We start from the raw sequence: 25,565 nt of genomic DNA, 5'->3' as shown, positions 1-25,565 counted from the left end.
AAATATTACACATGGTATTACTCTCAAAATAATATACATTGAAAAGTTTCTCTCTGCACCTGTCCCTCAGCCACCATCTATCCCTAACTGGAGACAAATACTATTAAGTTTCCTGTGCTTTTTTAAAAAAAAGTTTATTTAGAGAGAGAGAGAGAACACGAGCAGGGGAGGGGCAGAGAGAGAGGGAGGGAGAGAATCCCAAGCAGGCTCCACGCTGTCAGTGCAGAGCCTGATGTGGGGCTTGATCCCATGACCATGAGATCATGACCTGAGCTGAAATCAAGAGTCAGATGCTTAACTGACTGAGCCACCCAGGAACCTTCAGTTTCTTGTGTATGTTGATATAGAGAGTCTATATATCTATATTTGGAAAGTACAAAGGCACCAAAGGCTTGAAGGTCATGGTCTCTTTTATCTGCTGCCCCCTTTTCTCATGAAATTCTACTTGAGCCAGCCAAATGCCACCTCTTCTATGAAACTTTCTCTGACTCTTTTCCCCTAACAAGGTTGATCAACCTTCCTGTGAGTCACTGCTCTATCCCCTTGTATTATTGAATTTATTAGTATCACAATAGTTTTTTCATGGATCTAGGTCCTATATTACCTCCTAGTCTTGGTGGAACTCTTCCAGACTGGGGGCTGCTTCCAACTCTTCTTTGTATCCTGGTGCTGAGCCCAGGGTAGGCACTGAGTACATGTTTGCTAAATGATTACCAAGAAATTGGTTGGAGATAGAAAGATACATCAAAATGACCCAGAAAGAGGCTGGTAGGGTATGTCATAATCTTACCTACCCAATCAAGCTTCATTCTTCCTTTTTTAAAAATCCCACCCAAGCTTCTGATGGCAAAATATTAGTGACACACAACCCACATACCCATCACAAATGGATATTAAATCCATGTGAATTTCTAAAGGATTTACTTTAGTTCAAAGAGCAATTTAAAGGAGCCAAGTACACGGGACTTAATTGTCATTGAGCCCCACAAAAATCACAAACTCCTCCAGGGGGATTTAAACATTGCATTGCTGGAAAAGAATTTCATAACACGTACTAATGTATCCTTAGAGTCAAAGTCATCAGACATTTCAGCCCATCCATTACCATATTCTTTACTGTTCAGGCTACCAACAAGTAGATAAAGTAACTCATAAACATACCAATCGTTCAGCAAAAGGCAATTTTATCATTGCCACAGTAGGCTCATAACACTTAAAGAAGCCGTGTGTTAGAAAAATTAACTAAGGGTTTCCTGTGCACTGAACAATATCAATAAGCACCCTTGTGTGGGTGAACTATTTCCATAGAATGAGATTTTATAGATTACATTTCTAAATGTTCAGTGGATTGTTCTAATAAGCATTTTAGAATAAAACTTTGATAAAGAATTATGTGGTAGATATTACTATAAAGGACTATATATATATATATATATATATATATATATATATATATATGGCTCAATTTTACTATTTGTAGGTGTGATATACTTAATTTGGATCACTCTAGAATTAAACCCAATCTTCGTTATACTCATAAAACCTCTGTTCCCACTGCCCTCAAAATAATCCTAGGTGGCATTTTAGCTACAGAAAAATTTCACATTAAATTACACACTTAGGTGGAAAACATATTACCAGTGATCCCCAAAGAGTGTCATGTCTTATTTCCTTGCTTTATGGGAAAAATCCCTGCTAATAAGAAAGACCCATGAGGACCAAAATAAGGATTAAAAAGATTATATAGAAAATGGGCATTGTTTTTGTCTGGAAGAAGCCATTGTTCAGATCTATGGTCTTAGAGGAATAATGCTCCTTTTAAACATCATTTAATAGAGTTCCCCTCTACGGTTGTCACGGTTCAGAAATCATACAGTCCTGTCTTTCCATATAGTAGACGACTTTCTCAGCAGGAAGGCCAAATCAATGAAGGGTGATAATATAGTGGGAGTAGTAAAATGCTCAGTCCAATGCTGTGCAAATCAAAACTACGTTCACTTCTACCTTGAAACAGATGTAGATGTATTAAGTTACTGATTTGTGATGTCTATTGCAGTTAGAGAGTTAAAAAGAAAACTGTTGGGGTACAACTGTGAAAAAATATGTCACTTTGAACAAAGTTGATAGGCTCCAGACTGTACTTATATAAGTAAAGGGATCAGTGTCTTAGAACATGATGCTTTTCTGTCCCAAATCCTTTGTGGCCAAATTCTTTGGGAAAAAAAAACAAAACCCTCAAAAACCAAGCTTCCTTATTATATTTCAATTAGAATGTGATTTTGAGGGGCACCTGGGTGGCTCAGTTGGTTAAGCGTTTGACTTCGGCTCAGGTCATGATCTCGCAGTATGTGAATTCGAGCCTCACGTTAGGCTCTGTGCTGACAGCTCAGAGCCTAGAACCTGCTCCAGATTCTGTCTCCCTTTCTCTCTGCCCCTCCCCCGGTCACACTCTGTCTCTCTCAAAAATAAATAAACATTAAAAAAAAAAAAAAAAAAAGAACACGATTTTGAAAAAAGAGGGCAGGAAAGTGTAGAAGAAGGACCCAGAACTGGGAATGAGAGGAGTTAGTTTTTCTCACAGCTCTGCAGGTGGCCAATTTTGCAAGTGGTTCTCCATGCACTGCTTTGTTCAGGACACTTATCAGTAAAGCACAGAGTCAAAATACATGGTTTCTAGAGTAATTCCACCTCTATAATTTTAGACCTCTGTGAACTCATACAGCACAAAGTAAAGCGGAGAAAGCCACTGTTTTATGCAGATACTTAAGTCCTGCCTAGGAATAGTAGGACCTCCTTCTAAATGGCAGACCACAAGAATCCCAACTTTTACAGTCTGTGAGAGATCAGAAACATAAGGGTTTGGCTTGGGCTCTGTATTAGTTTTCTTTTACTGCAAAATTTAGTGGCTTAGGGGTGCCTGGGTGGCTCAGTCAGTTAAGCGCCCAACTTTGGCTCAGGTCATGAGGTTCATGAGTTCGAGCCCTGTGTTGGGCTCTGTGCTGACAGCTAGAAGCCTGGAGCCTGCTTTGGATTCTGTGTCTCCCTCTCTCTCTGCCCCTTCCCTGCTCACACTCTGTCTCTGTCTCAAAAATAAAATAAAATAAAATAAAACATTAAAAAAATTTAATAAAAAAAACCTTAGTGGCTTAAAACAAAAATGAATCATTTGTTTGTTCATGATTCTGTGGGCTGGCAGTGTGGGCTGGGTTCAGGGGGTAGTTCTGCTCCACGCTATCTCGGCTGGGCTCGCAAGAGTTTGCAGTCAGGTTGGCTGGGGCCTCAGCCGAGATAACTGGGCCCCTTTGCCCCCATGTGCTCTTTCATATGGGGTGCCATCCTCCAGGAGGCTGATCTAGGCTTGTCTGCAAGGTGGCAGTCTTTCAGGAGAACAAGAGCTAAGCTGCAAGACCTTGAGGCTAAAGGCTTGGAAGTTACTCAACGCCACTTTCACTACTATTGATCAAAGCAAGTCAATGGGCCAGCTCGAATTCAAGGAAAGTGGAAGGAACTGCACAAAATTTATGATCAATTTTAATCTCCTATAGACTCTATCAAGTCTGCCAGAGGAATTTTCCAGCCTGTAAACAATGGAAGGCAGCAACGTATGGTGGGAAGAATACTGGCTATGGCCACATAAACCTGTGTTCAGAGTTTAGCTCTGCCACTTATCATAGCTTTGTGATACTTCTATTAAGATATTTAGCCTCACTGGGCTAGTGTTCCTGTCTCTGTAAAATGGAACTAATAAATTCTTCCTTTTAGGATTTGAGGACAAAATGAGATTATGTATATAATGTCAAGCAAAGTGTCCGCCAAATAGATGTTGAATAATTGCTAATGAAGGTTCCCAACACATATATATCTAAGGTTGAAGGGGGCCTATCTGGGACATAAAGGAAGGAATATAGATCAGTGGTCAAAATTCATGACTCTAAGTAGGAATGACACCAATTTCAGTCCATTTTTTGATTTCTATTTTTCCTATTATTATGGTGAACTGAGAATATAAGTGATTGCTTTTTTTTTTTTTTTTAAGTTTATTTTGAGAGAGAGTAAGAGAGCAAGTGGGAAGGGAAGAGAGAGGGAGAGACAGAATTCTAAGCTCTGTGCTGTCAGCACAGAGCCCAGCTTGGGACTCGAGTTCACAAACTGTGAGATTATGACCTGAGCCAAGATCAAGGGTCGGATGCTCAACCAACTGAGCCACCCATGTGCCCCTAATAATTTTATTTTTTTAAATGTTTTATTTATTTTTGAGAGAGAGAGAGAGAGACAGAGAGTGAGTGGGAGAGGGGCAGAAAGAGGGAGACACAGAATCGGAGGCAGGCTCCAGGCTCCGAGCTGTCAGTGCAAGAGCCCAATGCAGGGCTCAAACCCATGAACCATGAGATCATAAACTGAGCCTAAGTCAGACGCTTAACCAGCTGAGCCACCCAGGGGGGCCCCTGATGATTTTATTTTTAAGTAATCTCTACACCCAACGAGACATTTGAACTCATAACACCAGGATCAAGAGTCGCATGCTCTATTGACTGAACCAGCCAGGGGCTCCCCGACTGCTTCTTTTCAAGAAAGATTATGCTGGGAAACCTAATGTAAAAGGTGATAAAAGTAGAAATGCAAACATGTGCTATCTTTAATAGGAATGGCAGGACTCATGTCAACAAAGGCAGCTCTCTACTTTCCTTGTTACAGTGGGGCAGTACGTTGTTTAACCCAAGGATGGACAACTTAATGCACTTGTCTTGCTGGGGCATGTGTTATTATGCTTACATTCCATGTGTTTTGTAGATCTTTTTATATTTTTGAACCAATTACAAAGGTAGAAGGCAAAGATGATTCAAGACAAGTTGCAAAGATGCTCATCTTCCCCACCTTCAAACCCAGTGCTTTGATGCAAAAGGTATCTGGCAGACCCTCATTGATTCATGCATGAGAAGCAAAAAGTAAAGAGGTTATTTTCAGTATCTCATAAGAACATAGAGGACTTGAAGCAGAATGTAGTCAACGAATACTGTATTTTCTTTACTTGAAGATGACTTTTTTCTCATTTTGATTTTATAATTTGGATGAATCTCAGAGTCAAGTGTACATTCAATATACTACTTTCCCACTGTGGATACAATAAAAGATGATTACTTTAGAAGAAGTACAGTATTTGTCAAACTGATATAGTTTTGTTTGCAAACTTCATAGGTTGATTATAAATGTTTCTGTTCAGAAAACCTGAAGAAGTCACAGCTGTAAAAGGGAAGTCAGTAAGAGTCAAAAGAACTTACACTTTTAAAAATCTGGATACTCTCACTAATAAATTAGAGTTTGCTACATAGATTTTCTTTTTTTTAAAAAAGTGTTTATTTATTTTGAGCAGAGAGAGGGTGAGAGAGAATCCCAAGTAGGCTTTGAGCTGCCAGCGTAGAGCCCAACACATGAATCCATGAATCATGAATCCATGAACCGCGAGATTGTGACCCAGCTGAAACCAACAGTCAGGCATTAATGGACTGAGACACCCAGGTGCTCCTAGATTTTCTAAGAATCTCAGAACACAGTCACCAATCAAACCCCATAAGACTCTGTTACAAAAGGAACCAAGAGCCAGTCCTTATCTCCTAATCTTAATTTATTCATCTATTCTAGTAGGTTTGGGGGAGGGTGTAAAGATTTGTACCTACCAAACACTTTAAGAGAAAGAAAATGGATCACAACATTTAGTACCTACTATTTTGGAATACTGAAATATTTTTGGGTGATAAACTATAGACAACATAAATAAGCATTAAATCAGCAATACCAGTGGCTCTTTTGACTAAAAGTATGGATTAAGTGATCAGTTATACAGGAAGCAGTAACACCAATCTGTGTGTGTGTGTGTGTGTGTGTGTGTGTGTGTGTGTGTGTTAAAGGAATGGACTATTTAAGCTAAAAGTCAAGCTCAGGGATTGCAAACTCTTCCACACTATAGGTAACTAAAATGTGGAATGAAAATCACAGCAATAAAACAGCTAATATAAGAATTGCAATGAATATATAAAAAGTTTCACATTTTAAGACTGCAAAGCTTTCCCTTCTCAAACTCAGAAAAGAAACTGTTTTATATTTACTTGAAATGGAATTCCCTTGCCAAGAATGATTTTGCAAAAGGTTGATATTCATCAATATGAATATAATTTTTCATACTGAACTATAGATTTATTTTAAGGAAATGGGATAATATTTGCATTATATTTTATAAGTCCCTATAGTTCCATCTGGTCCTTATTTACCTAAACTTTACTCAGCTTGCATAATATTTTTGCTTACAGTCATATTCTTTAAGATCAGAAATGCCCAAATCTGGAAATTCAGAGGTAGTATTCGTTAACATTCTTTCAGTGTGATTCATAGACTTTCTGCAAACTCTGCTTTGATTTTAAAATAAAACTAAGGTAATAAGATGTTTTGTGTAAAAATATATGACTTAAGCAATAATGATAAAAGGAGCCTGGCTTTGGGTGATTACACGCCAAAGCAAACCACACTCCTCGTGAAACAGGCTGTGCAAAGTTCATTCGAAGGGGAATAGCAAAATAAAACACTTAATCAAATGTAAAATAGTTTTCTATTCTGCTTACTTAAAAAAAATATATAGTGGTTTAAATTGCTACAGTCCTAAGTTTAAATGGTCAAAAGCAGTAACAGCTAAACAATAGCAGGCAATATGGTGAATCAGGGTTAAATGAGGTCACTGCAGAGCCAGACATATGGTGAGAGCTAAAAAATATTTTTCGCTTCAATTTCTAGATGGATGACTTTACCACACAGTATCCAAATGTGACAGTCCTTCTACCTTGATGCTTCTTGCTAATGTACCTCTTCTATCTATGGAACTTCTATTTAATAAGACTGACTTAAATTGGTACTGAATCAGGTGGTGAAAAAAATACACATTTGAAACTTAGAGAGAAATAAGATTTTGAATCTGATATTCCCAGGCCTTTTAAATATTAATAGAGCATCTCAATTTTACAATCTATCCTGGGCATCCGCTGACCTCATTTACAACGGGATGGTACCAGGAATATCAAGAGGAACCAAATGCCCGAGGCTAATTGTTTTCCTCTTGTAAGGAGACAAGCTTATCTCCAGACGCAGAGGAACATACAAGTATAGCAACTAGGGCTTATGTTCATAAACTTAACCTTTCTAAAAGTGGTAATAATGACTAGTTTCCATAAACCAAAACTCAACAGTAATTAAGCCTTATTCTCTAGTTAAAAAAACTTAAGACTGAAGTTTTAAGAAACCTGTGAGATGGGAATGAAAAGAGAGAATGAATTTCCTTATCCTACCATACCCTTGAGAAAGAGACTTCTCAATGTAACACGTTCCTGTCTGATTAAAAGAGAAAGCCAAATAACACTAATGTCCTCGCAAAGTGGCTGCCTGCATTTGTCAAAATATTTCTCGAGATTTGGCACTCACTACGTAGTTCACTCCAACTTTGGCCAGCTGAGGTCTAGAAAGTTCTTCCTTATGAAAATGTGAAATCTGTTTTTCACTGAGCCGCTTGGAAGCACTTGAACTGTTCCTACCCTTCATCCACACAAAGATAACCTTACGTGTTTGCATGTCACTGTCCCTTCTGAACTTCCCTTTTCCATTTGATTCAATTCTTCCTCACAGTGATGTGGTTTCAATAATGTCCTTGTCAACTGTGATATAATCACACCCAGAAATGAACAGGATACTCTAGCTACAGCTAAAACTGATCAGAGAAGCACTCCAGACAGATCTAACAGCAGGTGCAAATGCCTTGAATGGAACTGAAGGAGGCCAGCATGGCTGGAGTTCGGAGTGGCTCAGAGGCTAGACAGTCATATTTTTAAGTGTGCAAGGCTCTATATGGTGGTACCAAAGGTACAAAATACAATAAAACAGGTCTGTTCTCAAGATACTCAGGGTCTGGTGGGTGAGATGAACAACTCCCTTTTACAGGTGAAAATCGCTGACACATAGAGGTAGCACTAGAAAAGGAGCCCAGTGGTGTGGCTTTGCAGTCAGATAGCTTGATGAAACTCCAACTGGACCAACTGCTAGCATTATTGTGGTAGGGTCCCCTCCCTAAGGAAAAAAACAAAAACAAAAACAAAAACAAAAAAACCTCAAGGTAACCTGGCTATGCGCGTACATGCAACATCCCTCATGAACTTGTAACATGAAACCACTTAATCAGACTACATGTTTGTGTGCGTTACCATATATGGGAGACAAAGAAGTAGAAAATACATAAAAAACTACTCCACGTGGTGTTCAGGGCTCAGTTCTTCAGGTACAAGCCCAACTGAGCAGTGCCGGCAGGAATAAAGCTGTTTCCTGGAAAGAAAAGCCTTGGGGTCATGATTCTCTGTGTGAGAATCCTGCTGCATTATGTTCTTGGAGAAGTTACCTAACTAATCTGAGTCTCCGTTTCCTCATCTGTAAAATGGGGATAATACCACTACTTCTATAGGGTTGTTGGGAGAATTAAATAAGAGGATACACATTAATTACATATTAAGAACAGTGCCAAACCACTTTTTAAGAGTTTGGTGCTGAAAAATAAATATCTAAGTATGCAGAAACAAAGTCATGTTTCTCAGTGTGCAGCTAATATATCAAAGACATACAGATGAAGGGAACTAAGGATATACTTTAATAGGAATGTTTAATAATAATCACTAATAACTGAACTCAGTATAGACAGGTACTGGGAAAAGTGCCTTATATTCTTTATCTTAATCCACATATCAACCATAAGAGGTAGATTTTGTTGTCACCACTTTCACACAAATGGAGAAGCAGATTTAATCTATAACGGTTTAAGTCACTTGTCCAAGACCCTGCAGTGAAAAGATCTGGGATTCTGGTGCCATAGAATCAGCATCATTTCTCAGACTATTAGATTTGATATAACACATTGTCTACAGTGTGGGACCGTTGGCAATGGTAGCCAGAGAAAGGAAAATGCACAGAGTGAGGGCTCCTGGGGAAGCTTTCCTCATTTTTTCTCCACTTCATTTGTTTAATCCCAAGAATGGTTCAACTTGACCAATATTCTGAGATGAAACACTTGTTTCTTAAGTTCTTCTTTCTCTTCTCTAGAATTCCCAAGGCTGATATAATAGAATAACCACCAATAAAATGACATTGGAAAACTATATTTTACTTCCTCTGGGGACACTAGAGGTAAAACTTCTCATCAGCAAGCAAACATTTCAGAGAAGGGGGAACTGAAAGATTCAGGGAGATGCTTAAAACATATGTGGCAAGCATCATACCTCAGTCTTTCATTTGGCAGAATATGCTGTGTCTTCTGAGTTGCAAGATTTCATGAAAACTAGTACTCCAAGACCAAAATAAGTGGTGGCAGTGGGGGAAGACATAGGATGAAAGCATGGGTGGACGGATGGATGGAAGGAGATAAAAAATATAAGTAAATATACTACTTTATACCTTATCTGATCTCCTTGTTGTGTGCCCCTCTAAACTCATATGTAGAAACCCTAATGACCAGTGTGATGGCATTAGGAGGTGGGCCGTTTTGGAGCTGATAAGGTCACAAGAGCAGAGTCTTCATGGATGAAATTAGTGTCCTTCTAAAAGAGGCTCCCCCAGAGGCTCCTTTCACAATGTGAGGATACGAGAAGTCTACAACCCAGAAGAGGGCCCTCGTCTGACTCTGTGATCTTGGGCCTCCAGCCTCCAGTACTATGAAAAATAAATTTCTGTTGTTTATAAGCCATCAGTCAGTGGCATTTTATTACAGTAGCCTGAATAGACTAAGATACTGGCGTATAAGAAACATATAAAAACGAATCCATATTAAGTATATCTAGACAATGTGCACTACAGTTCTACTTTTTTATGCTTTCCAGAGAAAGTAGCTATTTTAATGGTCCTTATTAAGATTTTTCACTGGTTGGTCCCTTATATTAGACCATAAACACTGATGGTAGTAGGATCAACTTGAACAAATGTGTAAGGGCAGGGTTATGTCATTCAACTTCATGTCCTCGGCATTAAGAAGAGGGCAGCCTTCAAGCAAACATATGCAGGCTATCATACAAGAGCCACATTCACCAAAAGCAGACCTGGGAGCACGTCATAAGATTGAAACAACAGAGGCAGAAGTTTGTCATTGAGGAGTGGGTGCAGGTGTGCTCATAAACCTTCCCAAGAGGCTCACCCTCACCATTGTCTTGGTGTTTTAAAAGGCCTATGTTAGAGGACGGGTTGCAAACACATTGGGGTGTCAAGTGAGATCTCCCTCTCTGATCTCAGAAACCATCTGTCTTGGTTCTGAAGCAATTATTGACAGCAGATAGGACTGGTGTGTTGTCAAGACCAAGTCCCAGAGGCTTCATTCCTCCAAAGATAGTAAAAGTATCTGTTGGACACACAACAGAGAGAGCACAGAAACCCTAACTGAGATGGTTGGAGCAAATGCTTAAGAAGGGTCACCAGCACGCAAAACATGCTCTTTCCCTGCATCAGAGCTCAAGGAGGCATCACATAATCACATGTGCAAAGGCAAGTGCAAAGGTACTTTTGACAGTGGGTCAAACTGTCCGCAATTCCCTTTCATACGCTCTCATCTTTATTTGTAACTTCCTGCTGGCTGGATGCAATCCCATGACCTGACTGGATAATATGACCTGGCATGTTAATTAGGCTATGTATTCCATGTCAAAATTTAGAAGGAAACAAAAGATCTTCATTGTGGTAAACAGTGGTTTTATTTGTTAAAGCACCTTCCACCCCCCAGCTGTTCAGCTTCACCAAAAACAGACATGGCTATATATTAACTAGTGAGTCTAACTTACAGCTTTGGATGAGGTACCTGAGGTTGAAAAATAAAAGCTGCACCCCATTTCTCATTTTTAAAGTGGTGCTTATCCTTCCAAGGACAATGGGATTTATAGTCTCAAAAGGCAGAACTATATATTATGAACTTTAGAATGCTGTTAAAGATTTTTTTTTTTTTTTTTTTGGCTGCCTTGTGGTGGCAAAGAGAAGCAGAATGTAGTATTTAGCAAATAGCCTCACATCCAAGAAGCAGCAGGTGAAAAGGAGCACTGGAAGCCTCCAAACTAGCAGCCAACAGCACAAATATACGCAATAGTAAAGTCCTAAGTGCAGCATGGGCACATCTTACTCAGGTTTTCTAACCAACCCACACAAAGCAAAAACAAAAACAAAAACAAAAGAAAAAATCAGTTAACAAACTCATTTAGCTAGGCAAAACATGCTGATTTAAAGTAAGTCTTCTGATTTCCTATGGAAAATCTAGTTCTGCCTTATTTTAAGCAGTATAGACTTATATCTACAAAACTCAAATCAGAGGGTTACTTCTTCATGAAAGAGTTCACTACAAAATTTCCTTAAAATATGATTTCCCTCGTTCGTTTTAAATACAGATTTATACAAATTCGGCTTATTTAATATTTACGAATATCTCTTTGGATAAATGAGGAAACAGGCCCTGGAAGGGAGAAAAAGCCAATCTTCAAGGTTGACCAGTAGTTTCTGCATACTACTCCAATGTCTTTAGCATATTAAGACCCCAGAACTTTCCTACATTTCTAATTATATGGCTTGGAATGCTGTCTGTTCAGCTTTTGTCATTGAGGAAAGGGGCAACCTTTTCTTTATAAGTTTCCATTCAAGTGGTTTGGTCCAGGCTATATTTTTATTTATTTATTTATTTATTTATTTATTTATTTGAAGTGATATAAATGTTCTCTTGTTTATGTATTATTATTATCATCATTACTTTCAAGTCTGGTTTTTATTTATTTATTATTATTTTTAAAATATAATTTATTGACAAATTGGTTTCCATATAACACCCAGGGCTCATCCCAACAAGTGCCCTCCTCAGTGCCCATCACCCACTTTCCCCTCTCCCCCACCCCCCATAACCCTCAGTTTGTTCTCAGTATCCAAGAGTCTCTTATGGTTTGCCTCCCTCCCTCTCTATAACTTTTTCTTTTCCTCCTTTCCCTCCCCCATGGTCTTCTGTTAAGTTTCCCAAGATCCACGTATGAGTGAAAACATATGGTATCTGTCTTTCTCTGACTGACTTATTTCACTTAGCAGAATACCTTCCAGTTCCATCCACGTTGCACTTTCAGGCTATATTTTTAGGGTTTTTTTTTTTTTTTTTAAGTTTTATTTATTTAGTTTGGGGAGGGGAGGGGCAGAAAGAGGGGAAGAGAGAGAGAATCCCAAGCAGACTCTGGGATGTCAGTGCAGACCCCAACGCAGGGCTCAAAGCCACAAACCCTGAGATCATGACCTGAGCTGAAATCCAGAGTCAGACGCTTAAGCTTAACCTAAGACTGAGCAACCCAGGTGGCCCCAGGCTGTATTTTTTTTTTTTTTTAGTGTCTATTTATTTTTGAGAAAAAGACAGATGCGAGCAGGGGAGGGGCAGAGAGGGAGAGGGAGAGAGGGAGAGAGGGAAACACAGAATCTGAAGCAGGCTCCAGGCCCTGAGCTGTCAGCACAGAGCCCAATGCAGGGCTCAAACCCACAAAACACAAGATCTGGGCCGAAGAAACCACCCAGATGCCCCCCCCCGCCAAGCTGTATTTTTAAACTGTATTTAAATCTTACTCCATGAAAAGGCAGAGAGCTAAAACTGGCTGCTGAGCTAGTTAACTCCAGGTGTTCCCAGTTATAATCTTGTTATAATATGTCTAAATGCTGCTATAATGCTGTTGGTCTAGTAAGCATTTATAAAAAAATGCTCCAGGGGCACCTGGGTGGTTCAGTTGGTTAAACGCCCGACTTCTGCTCAGGTCATGATCTCACTGTTCATGGGTTCAAGCCCGGCACTGGGCCCTGTGCTGACAGCTCAGAGCCTGGAGCCTGCTTCCGATTCTGTGATTCCCTCTCTCTGCCTCTCCCCTGCTTGTGCTCTCTCAAAAATAAATAAAACTTAAAAAAAAAAAAAAAATACTCCATGTCCTAGACAGAGAAAATCCTGATGAAAATTAAACACTGAGAAAAACTTAAGGCTGGCCAGAATATGCATGCATATCTATTTATAATTATGCTTCTTCTCATTCCATGAAAAAGCCAAGTCTTCCATAGAAGTGATAAAGGCCATAATAAGGTTCCACAACTAACTCTGTAACGGTATAGATACACTTTACTTCTAGGAACTTACCAAAGGTGTGTCTTTTCCTCCCACAATGCTGAGACCAAGACCTGAACGTCCCTTGGATATTTCTATAATCATTTCCTGGCCAGGAACAATGGGACACGTGGCAGGGTCCACTGACAGAGGAGGCTGGAAACCACCTGGAGGATTGAACACAGAATGACCGGCTAGTAGGAGATGTAGTCCGGCGTGCACACTCGTTACTTGGGGAGCGCGGGGTTTGCATGTGTTCGTCATTTCGCTATTTTCCTGCTAAGCACCATGAAGGAAACGCTGGGTCCTTAACGCCCATTCAGGAAGGGATGAAACCTGACGCTTCTGAGATTAAAACAACAACCACCCCCTACTCAATCATTTATTTTAACTATACTTGAAGTTTTTAAAATCTTAATATACACCATGAAAACTGGTATGGAAAAATGATGAAATGATTAAGTACATATAGGCATACGTTATAATGAAAATAAAGACTAGAATGATAGAAGATTCTGAGTTACAGTTCTAAGACACTAAGAGTTCATGCTTACTTTCAATTAAAGCATAGCACACCAATTAAGATGTATAAAGGATTTAATCAATAAAATATGATTTAGCTGAAAATAATAATTACTGAACAATGATCCCCAAATACATACATAGTAAAAAAAAAATAATAATAATGTGTCACAAACACATTTAAGAATTAATTACTGGGATGGGGCGTCTGGGTGGCTCAGTTAGGTGCCCAACTTCGGCTCAGGTCATGATCCCACAATTTGTGAGTTCAAGCCCCCCTGTCGGGCTCTGTGCTGACAGCTTGGAGCCTGGAGCCTGTTTCAGATTCTGTGTCTCCCTCTCTCTCTGCCCCTCCCCTGCTCAGGCTCTGTCTCTCTCTGTGTCTCTGTCTCTCTCTCAAAAATAAATAAACTTAAAAAAAAAAAAAAAAAGAACTAATTACTGGGTCCATGACTGAAAAACTTGTTACAAGAGTTATTTCTATTTTATAAAGATCTACTTTTAATTTTCTTTAAAGATTTCATTTTTAACTTTTTAATGTAACATCTATTTCCAATGTGGGGTAGAACTCACAACCCTGAGATCAAGAGTCTCATGCTCTACCAACTGAGCCAGCCAGGCGCCCCAACATTTACTTTTTTAAATCATTGCTTTTAGATTGAGTTTCTCTAAAAACTAAAAGAAAAAAAAATATTTACTGGCTAGGAAAAGATGTTTAATACAACCCCTTTCTCTGGCATAACTTCTACATATGTGCATTTTCCAGATGACTGATCCGAACTAATTGAAAAATCAAAATATTCAAAAGGTTAATTTCAAGAGATTCTTATACAAATAACAGCCTCCAGAGAATGTCATCTTTTCTGACAACTAAGCTTAATCATCACAAGTACTGATTCTTACAACGTGGTAGAATTTAGTTAAGGGCTGATAATAAAGAGCCCCACCTGCTGGTCAGCTGCAGCTAATGCACAGGGACCAACTTGGGATCCAGAAAGCTCATTAAACATCTGTACAAGCAAGGGTCTGCGGGGTAAGAATGATTTTTACATTTTCAAAAGGTTGAAAAAAAAATGAAAAAAAAAATTTTTTTGAAGACATGTCAAAATTACATGAAATTCAAATTTCAATGTCCATAAATGAAGTTATATTGGAACATAGCCCTGTTCATTTACTTGCAGTCTATGGCTGTTATCACCCTATGACAACAGAGTTGAGTAGCTGCAACAGAGTCCATATGGTCCACAAGCCTTAAATATTTACTATCTGGCTCCTTACAGAAAAAGTTTGCCAATCTCTGATATTAAACAAAAGAGAACAGGCTGTAGGTAAGTCTGTGGAGGGTTCTGCTGTAAGCAATAATAATAATAAAGCAGGTTTTGGAGTGGTGGCGACACGGATTTAAGTTCCCAGGAAGGAAATTAAAAGGTGGGTGAAACCGAGGCTCATTCCTCATCTGAAAAGATGCATGTAACGAGCCACTTTCTAATAGGAATTAAATGAACAATGTGTGTAAGGTGCCCAGTCCAGCAGCTGGCATAATGTAGCATTCATATAGTCACTCTTTCTGACCACATGGAATTTGTTAATCTAATGGTCTCTTGGTTAAGAGTGAGAAATTTAGTGACGCAGCCTCAATAACAAATGCCTTATTAGAAGAATATTAAATTATAAACCTAATTTCACTCCAGATCTTTTTGCAGCATATGTAATTCACACTGCATTTTCCATTCATTTACAATAAAAACCATGTACAATATAGTGGCATAATTTCATGAATGCTTTACAAAGTTTCTTGTCCTTATGTAAATAACTAGTTTAGCCTCTTGGATGAGAAGAGAGAGAATACATAGTCAGAGATGCTGGCGATGGCATTTCTTTTCCTCCATTTTTGCCTCATTCTAGCTGGTCCTGAGTCAGTCTTGGTATGTATTTCTCCCATACAATCCAGCCCAAAGCCTGACATACCAGGCCCCCAATAAATGTTTGGTAAGGAAATGACTGAACGAGTAGAATCTCCACAGATTAAATTATAGGATGATTAATTTCTGTTATTGAGATATAAATATGTGATACATCATATCAAAACTCAGTTGGTTGGGAATGCAAGCTGGTGTAGCCACTCTGGAAAACAGTATGAAGGTTCCTCAAAAAACTAAAAATAGAACTACCCTACGAGCCAGCAATTGCACTACTAGGCATTTATCCACGGGATACAGGTGTGCTGTTTCGAAGGGGCACATGCACCCCCATGCTTATAGCAGCACTTCAACAATAGCCAAAGTATGGAAAGAGCCCAAATGTCCATCAATGGATGAATGGATAAAGAAGATGTGGTATATATGTACAATGGAGTATTACTCGGCAATCAAAAAGAATGAAATCTTGCCATTTGCAACTACGTGGATGGAACTGGAGGGTATTATGCTAAGTGAAATTAGTCAGTCAGAGAAAGACAAAAATCATATGACTTCACTCATATGAGGACTTTAAGAGACAAAACAGATGAACATAAGAGAAGGGAAACAAAAATAATATAAAGATAGGGAGGGGGGCAAAAGAGAAGAGACTCATAAATATGGAGAACAAACTGAGGGTAACGGGAGGGGTTGTGGGAAGGGGGATGGGCTAAATGGGTAAGGGACACTAAGGAATATACTCCTGAAATCATTGTTTCACTATATGCTAACTAATTTGGATGTAAATTTTAAAAAATAAAAAATAAAATAAAAACTCAATTGGTAAATTATTGTTACTTTCTCAGTAAAAGGCCACATAGTAAGTATTTTGAGCTTTACAGGCCATGCATTCTCTGTGGCAACTACTCAATTCTATCCTTAATGTGTGAAAGCAGCCTTAGACAACAGATAAACAAATGAGCATAGTATTTTAAATTTTATTTATGGACACTGAAGTCTGGGTTTCAGATGATTTTCATGAAATAGTCTTTTGACTTTTCCAACCTTTTAAAAATATGAAAACCATTTTTGGAGACCATGCAAAAACAGATGGTGGGCCAAATTTGACCCACGGGTCATAGTTTGCTGACCACATTCATCAAGAATTTTAGTAAAAATCCAGTACTTCAGAATAATACTGGCTTGCTAAATTTTTTATTGAGTTAATGTTTATGAAAAACATGTAAAAGACTAATACCATAAAGGTGTCAGGCTTGCTAAATTCATTCAGGGTTGTGTTTTGCCACTGGTAAGCATAATGTTTTAAATAGGCTTTTTAAAAACTGACTTATATAATATAAAAACAGAGTAGAAATACTCATTATTCATTTTGAAATTCTATTTTCAACTGCCAGTCAGCATAATTCATGCCAGGAATTCAAAGATAGAAAATGAATACTCTTGTCTTTAAGCACTGAAAATTAACAGTCTTCAAATAACTTATATCAACATATGCAAGGCTAACAATTTGACTGAATATGATTTTTAAGAGGTATTACTCATGAACTAAACACACTCTTTTGGAGAGAGTACAGAATAATTTATTTGTAAGCCTCATATTCAAACAGTATTTACTGAGGGCCTTTTTTGTTCTAGTACTTTTATATTCAATAAGCACTAGGCAATCCCAAAAACAGAGATGAGGAAAATGGTGACCTGTCCAAGTCCCAAAGCTAAGAAAGTATAGGAGGGGTGCAAAGCCAGGCTTCCTGACTCCTGGTCCAGTGCTCTTTTCAGGACATCACAATCCCTTCCCTTTTCTCATGTCTGATGAGTCAATTCAATTTTGCTCAGAGAAAGAATCATACCATAGCCTGGGAAGTCTGCATCTGTTGAATGGTATGACGGAGCTGGTGCTAAAGGTATCTCTTGTGAACTGAAGGAAACTTTCGTCGAATATTTTTGCTGTTTCATTTGGCTGACAGCCTACAAAAGAAAGGAAAATTAGATGCATGTCAAAGAGGAGAAAGATAACAAAAGCACAAGACTTTAAAACTGGTGTGTTGTTACCAAAACAATGGCAGCACTCCAATAATGTCTTCTGAGAATTTAGAGTGGGAGAGGTAGCAGGAGGGAGTTAGGATGATTTGTGTCCCATCCCCCATGCCTCCCTATTTTAATCTTACATCTAAAATGCTTCAGTGAAGGATGGATCAAGGAAGGGAAGAAGGATAAAAGCTGACAATACTTATCGTTGTGGTCTGTATATGATGCTGGGGCTGGTAAGCAGAACAAAAATTTTTACAATTTCTACTTACTGATGAAATCAATGCGAAGTGCACATACCTATGCTGTGCCCGGTGAAAAGCAATCTATGCTGCAGATGTTCTGAGCATACAACACTGTCCATCTCTTCTGGACACATCCACAATAGTCAAATGCATTAGGCAGCTTAACTGAGCAACATGAGGGTCAGGAAGAGGAAATAAGCATCCACTGAAAGCTTACTAAGTGCCAGGTACACCAATTACATTTTAATTCATCTCAAAGACCTGTACCTTATTCACCATTGACTCCCAGTGCCTGGAACATAGTAGAGCCTCAATAAATGTTTGATGAATGAATGAATGAGTCAATGAATGGATATACAAGAGCAAAATTGAAGACATGGAAATTCACAGTCGAAAATGAATTTGTAATTCAGTGAAGGTACGGAGACCTTTGCTACGTGAGCTTCGGAAAATTAACTTGTCATTCTGGATTTGGGTTGATAAGACCTCCAATGAATATTAGTATTAGAAAACCAAGAAAAACCAAAAGGATTCCATGCTTGCTTCACAGGCAGTTAAGAAATATAGGTAGTGACCTGACCTGCCTTCTTGATCTGTAGTTAGCCAGGGAACCCATCCCCAGCTGGAAGATTCTGGTGGAGGCAGTGAAGCACCAGGCTGTCCCTGGAGTCTAGAAATAGGATCAAGGTAACTGCTCCAGAATAATGATACCTCAAGATTCTGTCAGTGGAAGGCTGTGCCTCAATACAAGGTGCTGTACAGTATATAAAAACTAAAACAATACCACCCATTGTGCATCTGCATTGTACTTTCTAGTTTTCAAAAACACTTTTACATCTATGAATTCATTCATTTATAAGAAGAACCTGGAGGGTTAGACACTATTACTCTCTTTTCCAGATACAGAAGTCATTGTCATTATCTGAAATCACAAACTAATGAGAGGAAGAGGTTGGATTAAAAGTCAGTAGCTAAACAATGCTACAAATTATTGTATTTTTATTTTTAGAAGATTTTATTTTTAAGTAATCTCTATCCCCATTATGGGCTCGAACTTACAACTCTGAGATCAAGAGTGGCATGCTAGGGGTGCGTGGGTAGCTCAGCTGGTTGAACCTCCAATTCTTGATTTTGGCTCTGGTTGTGTTCTCACAGTTCATGGGATCAAGCCCTGCATCAAGCCCTGCCTTGGGCTCCACACTGACAGTGCAGAGCCTGCTTGGAATTCTCTCACTCCCTCTCTGCATGCATGCACACACTCTTTCTCTCACAAAAAAAAAAAAAAAAAAGAATTGCATGCTGTACTATCTGAGCCACCAAGCACCCCAGAATGCAACAAGTTTAAAATGTTTATCAAACAGCCGCTTGGCAATGAGTCTATGAACGTTCTTTTCTGCAGTTTTTCTATCACCAACATTTAATAATGACCATATACTTTCTTAAAAAGATTTATTCAAAGACATATTTTTAGTGATTTCAAAAACGAGGGCAGTGGAAAAATGACAAATACAGGTTTATTATCAGAAAACTGAACAATGGAGCCACCTAAATATCAATTACTCTAAGGACCACATTTTCTAGCCTCCTTGCAGCCAGATACATCTGCAGACTCTTATCCAGTAGGATGTAAACAGATACGACCTGTACAATTTTCAGGTCATTCTCTTAAGGATTAGAATCCTGCCTTCCTCTTCTCCCTAACTGGCATACAGATGGGGTGATAATAACTGGAGAAGCCATCTTGGACCAAAAAATGGATGCATTTTTTGAGGATGGTAATCAAATAAGAATGATAATCATTCTTAGACTGACCATACCCATACTTTATATAGAAGAGATACTTCCTGTAGAGATTGAGCCTAATCTAAACTCATACAGTACTTAAATTCCACTTTTGTTGTGTATCATCTTTAAAAAGAATATCAATAACAAAGCAAAATGGAAGCTAAAGAATTCTTTTTAACGAAAAAATGATGTGATTTTTAAAACAGGAAAGTACAAGAGACCACAATCATGACATTATCACTTTTATAATAGCAGGGAATGTTTGCATCATTACATCTCAGCTCCAGGTAGCATTCCATTTCATTGTGTATAACAGCTTTCCAACAGATATTGATAGTATTGAACTCAATTAAAAAACAAGGAAATAGGGGCCCCTGGGTGGCTCAGTAGGTTAAGCGTCCAGCTTTGGCTCAGGTCATGATCTCATGGTCTGTGAGTTCGAGCCCCGCATCGGGCTCTGTGCTGACAGCTCAGAGCCTGGAGCCTGCTTTGGATTCTGTGTCTCCCTCTCTCTCTGCCCCTCCCCTGCTCATGCTCTGTCTCTCTCTGTTTCAAAAATAAATAAACGTTAAAAACAACAACAAGAAGGAAAAAGTCCACAGGAACCAAGTGAGAAGTCCAACATATACTTTTAGAGGCAGACTTCTTGTTGGTAGGTATGGTGAAGGATGGAATGTATGCTCCCTGTGACTCATCCATTGGCACAAAACCAAACTAACAAGAATGAAAGATAAGAAAGATTGGATTTTCTGTTGAATGTCTTCTATTCAAACCTGAGAGTTGGAATGGATGTTATAGGCCATCTAACTTAACTAAACCAGTGATTCTCAGACCCTGTCTTTATAACAAAAATTGCTAGGGAGCTTTTAAAATTTATGGATGCCGGAACGCCCCTTCTAAACCAAGTAAATTGGCACATTTTGTGTTTTAAGAATTATTGCTTAAAGTTAAGCCATGGATTCTTAACGTGGGGTGAATGGGTTTCTAAGAGATCCACAGAAGGCATTTTGGGAATTATAAAAATCCTGTGTTGTATCAAAATTATGTTAATCAGTGTTTTTCTGGAGAAAAGGATCTACAGTTCATCAGGTCTTTATGATGGGGAAAAAAAAATCACCATTCAAAACAAGATAGGAATTGTTGAGTTTGCTACTACTGATAGCTGTGTGGCCACAGGCAAGTCACTTAACTTCCTTGTACTTAACTTCCTCATCTGTAAATTGGTGGCATTGTCTCTAAACCTTGCAAACCTGCTGTAAAGATCAAAGAGAAAAGTATATAAGTAAACCTATCACTGTGCCAGGAACAGTTTAAGAGTTCAACTGATAATAGCTATTAATGTTTTTATGTCCTTTGATAATAAATGACCAGCCAGCTCCTGATTGAAAACCGTCAGGGCTGGTTTGGAACAGCTCAAGTGGTTGGGAAGTTGTCATAATGAGCTGACACAGCCTCGGTGCACGTGCCGCTCACTGACCTGTGGGTCCTTTCTCTTCTGTAGCCACGGAAAAGGGTTACAATCGCTTTCCCAAAGGAAAATGCTTTCGATATTTAAGTGCTCATTTTCCAACAGGGAAAAGAAAGGGCAGATGATGAATAAAATGTTATTCTAAAATAACATTTTCGAGATGGCTGATATGTGCCTTGTGGTAAGTGGCAGCATATAATGTATTAACACATTAATAGTATTTACGAATGCATTACATAAAGTAAAAAATGTGTCCTTAAATTAAAAATTGCTTATACGTTTTCAGTTGAACCGAATGTGGTTATTTTTAAGGTTCTTCCTACACCTCATTTTTAAAAAAGATTTTATATTTTTAAGTAATCTCTACATCCAACATGGGGCTCAAATTCAAAACCCTGAGATCGAGAGTCTCATGTTCTACCGACTGAGACAGCCAGGCACCCCTACACCTACTCATTTTTATTTAGGTTTTTAGCATATAATTTTGGAGACTTTTCAAAGGCGTTTCCTTTGGCAATGTTTGAAATATTATGCATTTCTTGTAAGTTCTAGTTCCTTAAACATAAGAATAGTACAGTAATAATGTAAATTTTAGCAGCATGAAAATATAAACTAGAATATAGAAATGAGAATCAAGATTAAAAAAACACACTTGACAGCAACAAAAGTACAAAAATCTGACAGAAATGTATAGTTTTGTTTTTTTAAGTGAAGTGAAACTTAAAATGCAAGGAGCAATACAACATTATTGTATTTATGTTTTTATAGAACAATGCATTCTCCCACCTAAAATTTTTATTTATGACATTAAGACATGGCACTCTCAGAATTTAAGTGCAGGTGTGTTTGCAGGAATGGCCCACTTTTAAACACCTGTTCAGGGTATTGGTCCAGGAAGACGCACAGAGAATATTTCCAAACACCTTACACAGAATCAGTTATACGGCTGTGGGTTGACTTCAAGTTGCAAGACATACCATAACCTCCTGGCAAGTCACAAAGGATTTGATTTCATTGTAATCACCTCCTTTTTTTCTGGAACCCACTTATAATGCACACCATCCCAGTAGAGTGAAACCTAAAGTGGAAATTACGTACACTGTCAGTTGGGCATTCCAGTGCCTTCTGTTGACCTGCCACCACACCTTGATCAATGATCTGGGAGATGTCTTCCTAAAAGGGAAAAGATACAAGTGGTTAACAGTATTTTAGGGCTCACTTGCACTCTCCAACTTTAGCAAACACCATGGAGCTTTGGTTCTACTACAAAAATGACCACAAAGCACCAGTCAAAATTTCTCTTCATCCAGCTCAACTAACTCTCAGAAGTAAACATAGGCTTGTCACTTCCAAATGCTTCTTTTGGGGACTTTCAGATCTATCAGGCTTTAAACCCATCAGATATCCCCTGATGGTCCCTTCAGGTGAGTTTTTTCTTCTTTTGCCATACTAGTAATTTCTACATCTGTATTTACACTGAATATTTAGTTCTTTCATAGTTCAAGCTCTGATATTAGAACATCTTTCTGCCCAAGATATTCAATTAGAGGCAAAATATATTCACTAAAGACACTGGGGGGTACAAAGTTAGTCCTAAACCCCATGGAAAAGTGCAGAGTCCAGACTTAGGAGAGCAAGAAACTACCAAAACACATAGGAAACCACTGCATACCTAAAGGGCAACTTATCGACACCGACAAATTGACCAGAACGCTTATGTCTGCTTCCCACCATATCCCATCCTTCTTTATAGGTAAATTTATAGGGGAAATTATCATGAGATGGTTTACTGTCAGGCATGAACTCCTGCATTGGGACTTGGACAAGGCAGGGAACATGGAGTGTGACTGTTTTGGATAGGAGCAAAGGCTGGCTTACTCTAGCCTCTGGTAAATGTCTGAAAGACACCCAGGTGGCACGTATAACATACAGACTGTAGGCAGGGAAGCTATCTGGAGATGATAAGAGAGGCATATAGCAAAGTGGTAGGAGTTTGTGAGCCTAGTTCCTTGACTTAAGAGTTTTGCAACCCTGAGCAAATTTTCTGACATCTCCAAGCCTCAGTCTCCTCATTTATAAAATGGGAAGAAATAAAGGTTGTTACACTACAGGGATGTTGAAAGGATTAAACGAAGCAATACATGAAAAGCACTTAGCAGGGTAGGTGGCAAAAACCAAATATGTAATAAAGATGCTAATCATGGCAGTAAATGGAATCAAGCTCTGACAAATTCATATTCCTAACTTTACTATAGGGCCGGTGAAAGTAATTACATGGAAAGGACATTTTCTCCTTTGGGGAATGCTGGGATAGTACCTGATACCTCCTACCCCCACTTCCACCTCAGTTTCTTTTTTGAACATATTGACATACCCTTAATTCAATAGGCTTCCCCCCATCAGATCTGTAACAATACAAGAGATAATGATCAGGTCATGCCCAGGTATTCATTATTACTAGATTCGGTTACAATCTCATCCTGTCCCATCAATTCCCTACTGGTTTACAACCTGAGAAATTTAACCCCACCACATAATACCCTGAGACTGCAGCCTAGGTCTTCTGGATAATTGTGACTATCTTTATCTGTCCACTTATTTTTTAGGACAACTCTTTCTCATTTAGATATAAATTCTCTCTAAATTTCACCCATATGGGAGAAAGACTTTAGAATTCCTCCCCTGCCAAATTCTGCTCTTAAACAGATTATATGACATGAATTCAAAAGTTACTTCATGCCATAATTCCCTGAGCCTCTGGGCAGTGCCCCTTCCATAGCATGACCAATTTATTTTACCACAATTTTTGCACTATTGAGTTGTTGTATCTTTTTATGTGTCTGTCTCCCATACATTAGCATGTTGACTTTTTGTCTTATTTGTTTCTTCAACATACGGCAGAATAGACTGTGAGCTTGAAAAAGGGCCCATGCTGAATGAATCAAAGTTCAGGAACTCAAATCTTAAATGCATCTGGTTGGATTTCAGAGCCAGCCATGAAAGAAAGGATGCACAGTGAAGGTGATCCTGTGGCTTCCACTTTAAAGGATCACAGTTGAAAAGAGAGAAGAAAGACATATAAAGGTCAATAAATGGTGCTCATGGGAATTTTTAGAAGAAAACTTCTAAACTGCCTTAAAAATGGAAACCATTGGTATTACTCCTTCCAATGCAGATCAAATGGCCTTCGGAAGAGCCTCTGTTTGAAAAATGATACTTCAGGTCTGCAATTCCACCTTTATTTAAGCGCAGATTAACTAGCAGTGGGACAAAGGAGCTGACTTCCCCAGCTGGACTTAAAAACCCAATTTGCATATCACAGAGAGGTACTCCTAATTGGTTGAATTCATCCACATTTGCACTTGTAAATAAGAAAGGGCACTGGAGCAGCAGCCAGAAAAATCTGGGTTCAGCTTGGTTCCACTACTTAGCAGCAGTAATGCTTGGAAACCTTCATTTTTAGCAACGGTGAAAATACACTAACAACATCTACCTCAATTGGGGTTGCCAGCAAAGTTGAATTCAACACATGCTTAAGGAGGATCTACTCTATGCCAGCACTGAAAAAGACCAAAGGAGTCTTGCACTTATGACATTTACAGATCTGGTGAGACAGATATCAGACAAAAAGCCGTGGAAACTTTGAACAACTAAATGATATCTGTATGAAGATGTGTGGCAGATAGCAGGTGCCTGAGAAGAGGGTTTCCTTCCCTTTCTCTTGTCCTGAAAATGTAGAAGGATGAGATGAGGAAATCAGAGCTCTGAAAAGCATCCGGTCCAACTCCCTGTCCCATTTCTTACACTGATTGCCCTTAAACCTCTGGGCCACGGGATGGGGCCAGTGCATGGCGATGATAACAACAGTGACAGATCAAACTTGCTGAGCACTGACTGTACCAGTCACTGAGCTAGATACAATTCATGTGTCAGATGCCGATGTACACAACAAACCTGTGGGATAAGTATTATTATCACCCTCATTTCAGAGTTAGCTCGGGCATGAGAGCCTAAAGTATGTGCTGAACCAAAACTTAATCCAGATGCATCATGCCGCAGAGCTTCTGCTCTTCACCAAGGATAAAACACAAGGGAGAGGCAGAGTGCTGCTCACCTTCCCAACGATGCACATGAGCTGCTGAGGGGCAGCCTGACATGAGCTGCTGAGGGGCAGCCTGAACGTGGTGATTCCATTTTTAGATTCAACATGAAGTTAGAACGAGTCATGCCAGCTTATTTTGAGCTTGGGCAGGCAAAAAAAAAAAAAAAAAAAAAAAAAAAAATTCATGGCACCAGCCACCGCGGTGACCTATGGTGAGTCACTTTTTTCTGTGTTTTGTGTTTAAACATAAATTTCGAGGGGTGCCTGGGTGGCTCAGTCAGTTAAGTGGCAGACTTTGGCTCAGGTCATGATCTCGTGGTCTTTGAGTTCGAGCCCC

General features: G+C 38.9%; 1 protein-coding gene across 1 annotated transcript in view; it reads right to left on the bottom strand.

Moving 5' to 3' along the window:
- PATJ (PATJ crumbs cell polarity complex component) overlaps positions 1–25,565 on the bottom strand; it is a 363,753-nt gene that overhangs the window by 53,725 nt on the left and 284,463 nt on the right. The window contains exons 33-35 of the mRNA XM_042951928.1: positions 22,225–22,299; positions 17,451–17,568; positions 13,196–13,329 (exon numbers count right to left, since the gene is read on the bottom strand). Of these exons, the coding sequence (XP_042807862.1) occupies positions 13,196–13,329; positions 17,451–17,568; positions 22,225–22,299 (327 nt within the window). The remainder of the gene's footprint in view (positions 1–13,195; positions 13,330–17,450; positions 17,569–22,224; positions 22,300–25,565) is intronic.

This window comes from Panthera leo, chromosome C1, assembly GCF_018350215.1.
Source record: "Panthera leo isolate Ple1 chromosome C1, P.leo_Ple1_pat1.1, whole genome shotgun sequence".
NCBI classification, from domain to species: domain Eukaryota; kingdom Metazoa; phylum Chordata; class Mammalia; order Carnivora; family Felidae; genus Panthera; species Panthera leo.
The sequence above is the reverse complement of the archived record's forward strand: the minus strand, read 5'-3'. Positions and strand labels throughout refer to the sequence as shown.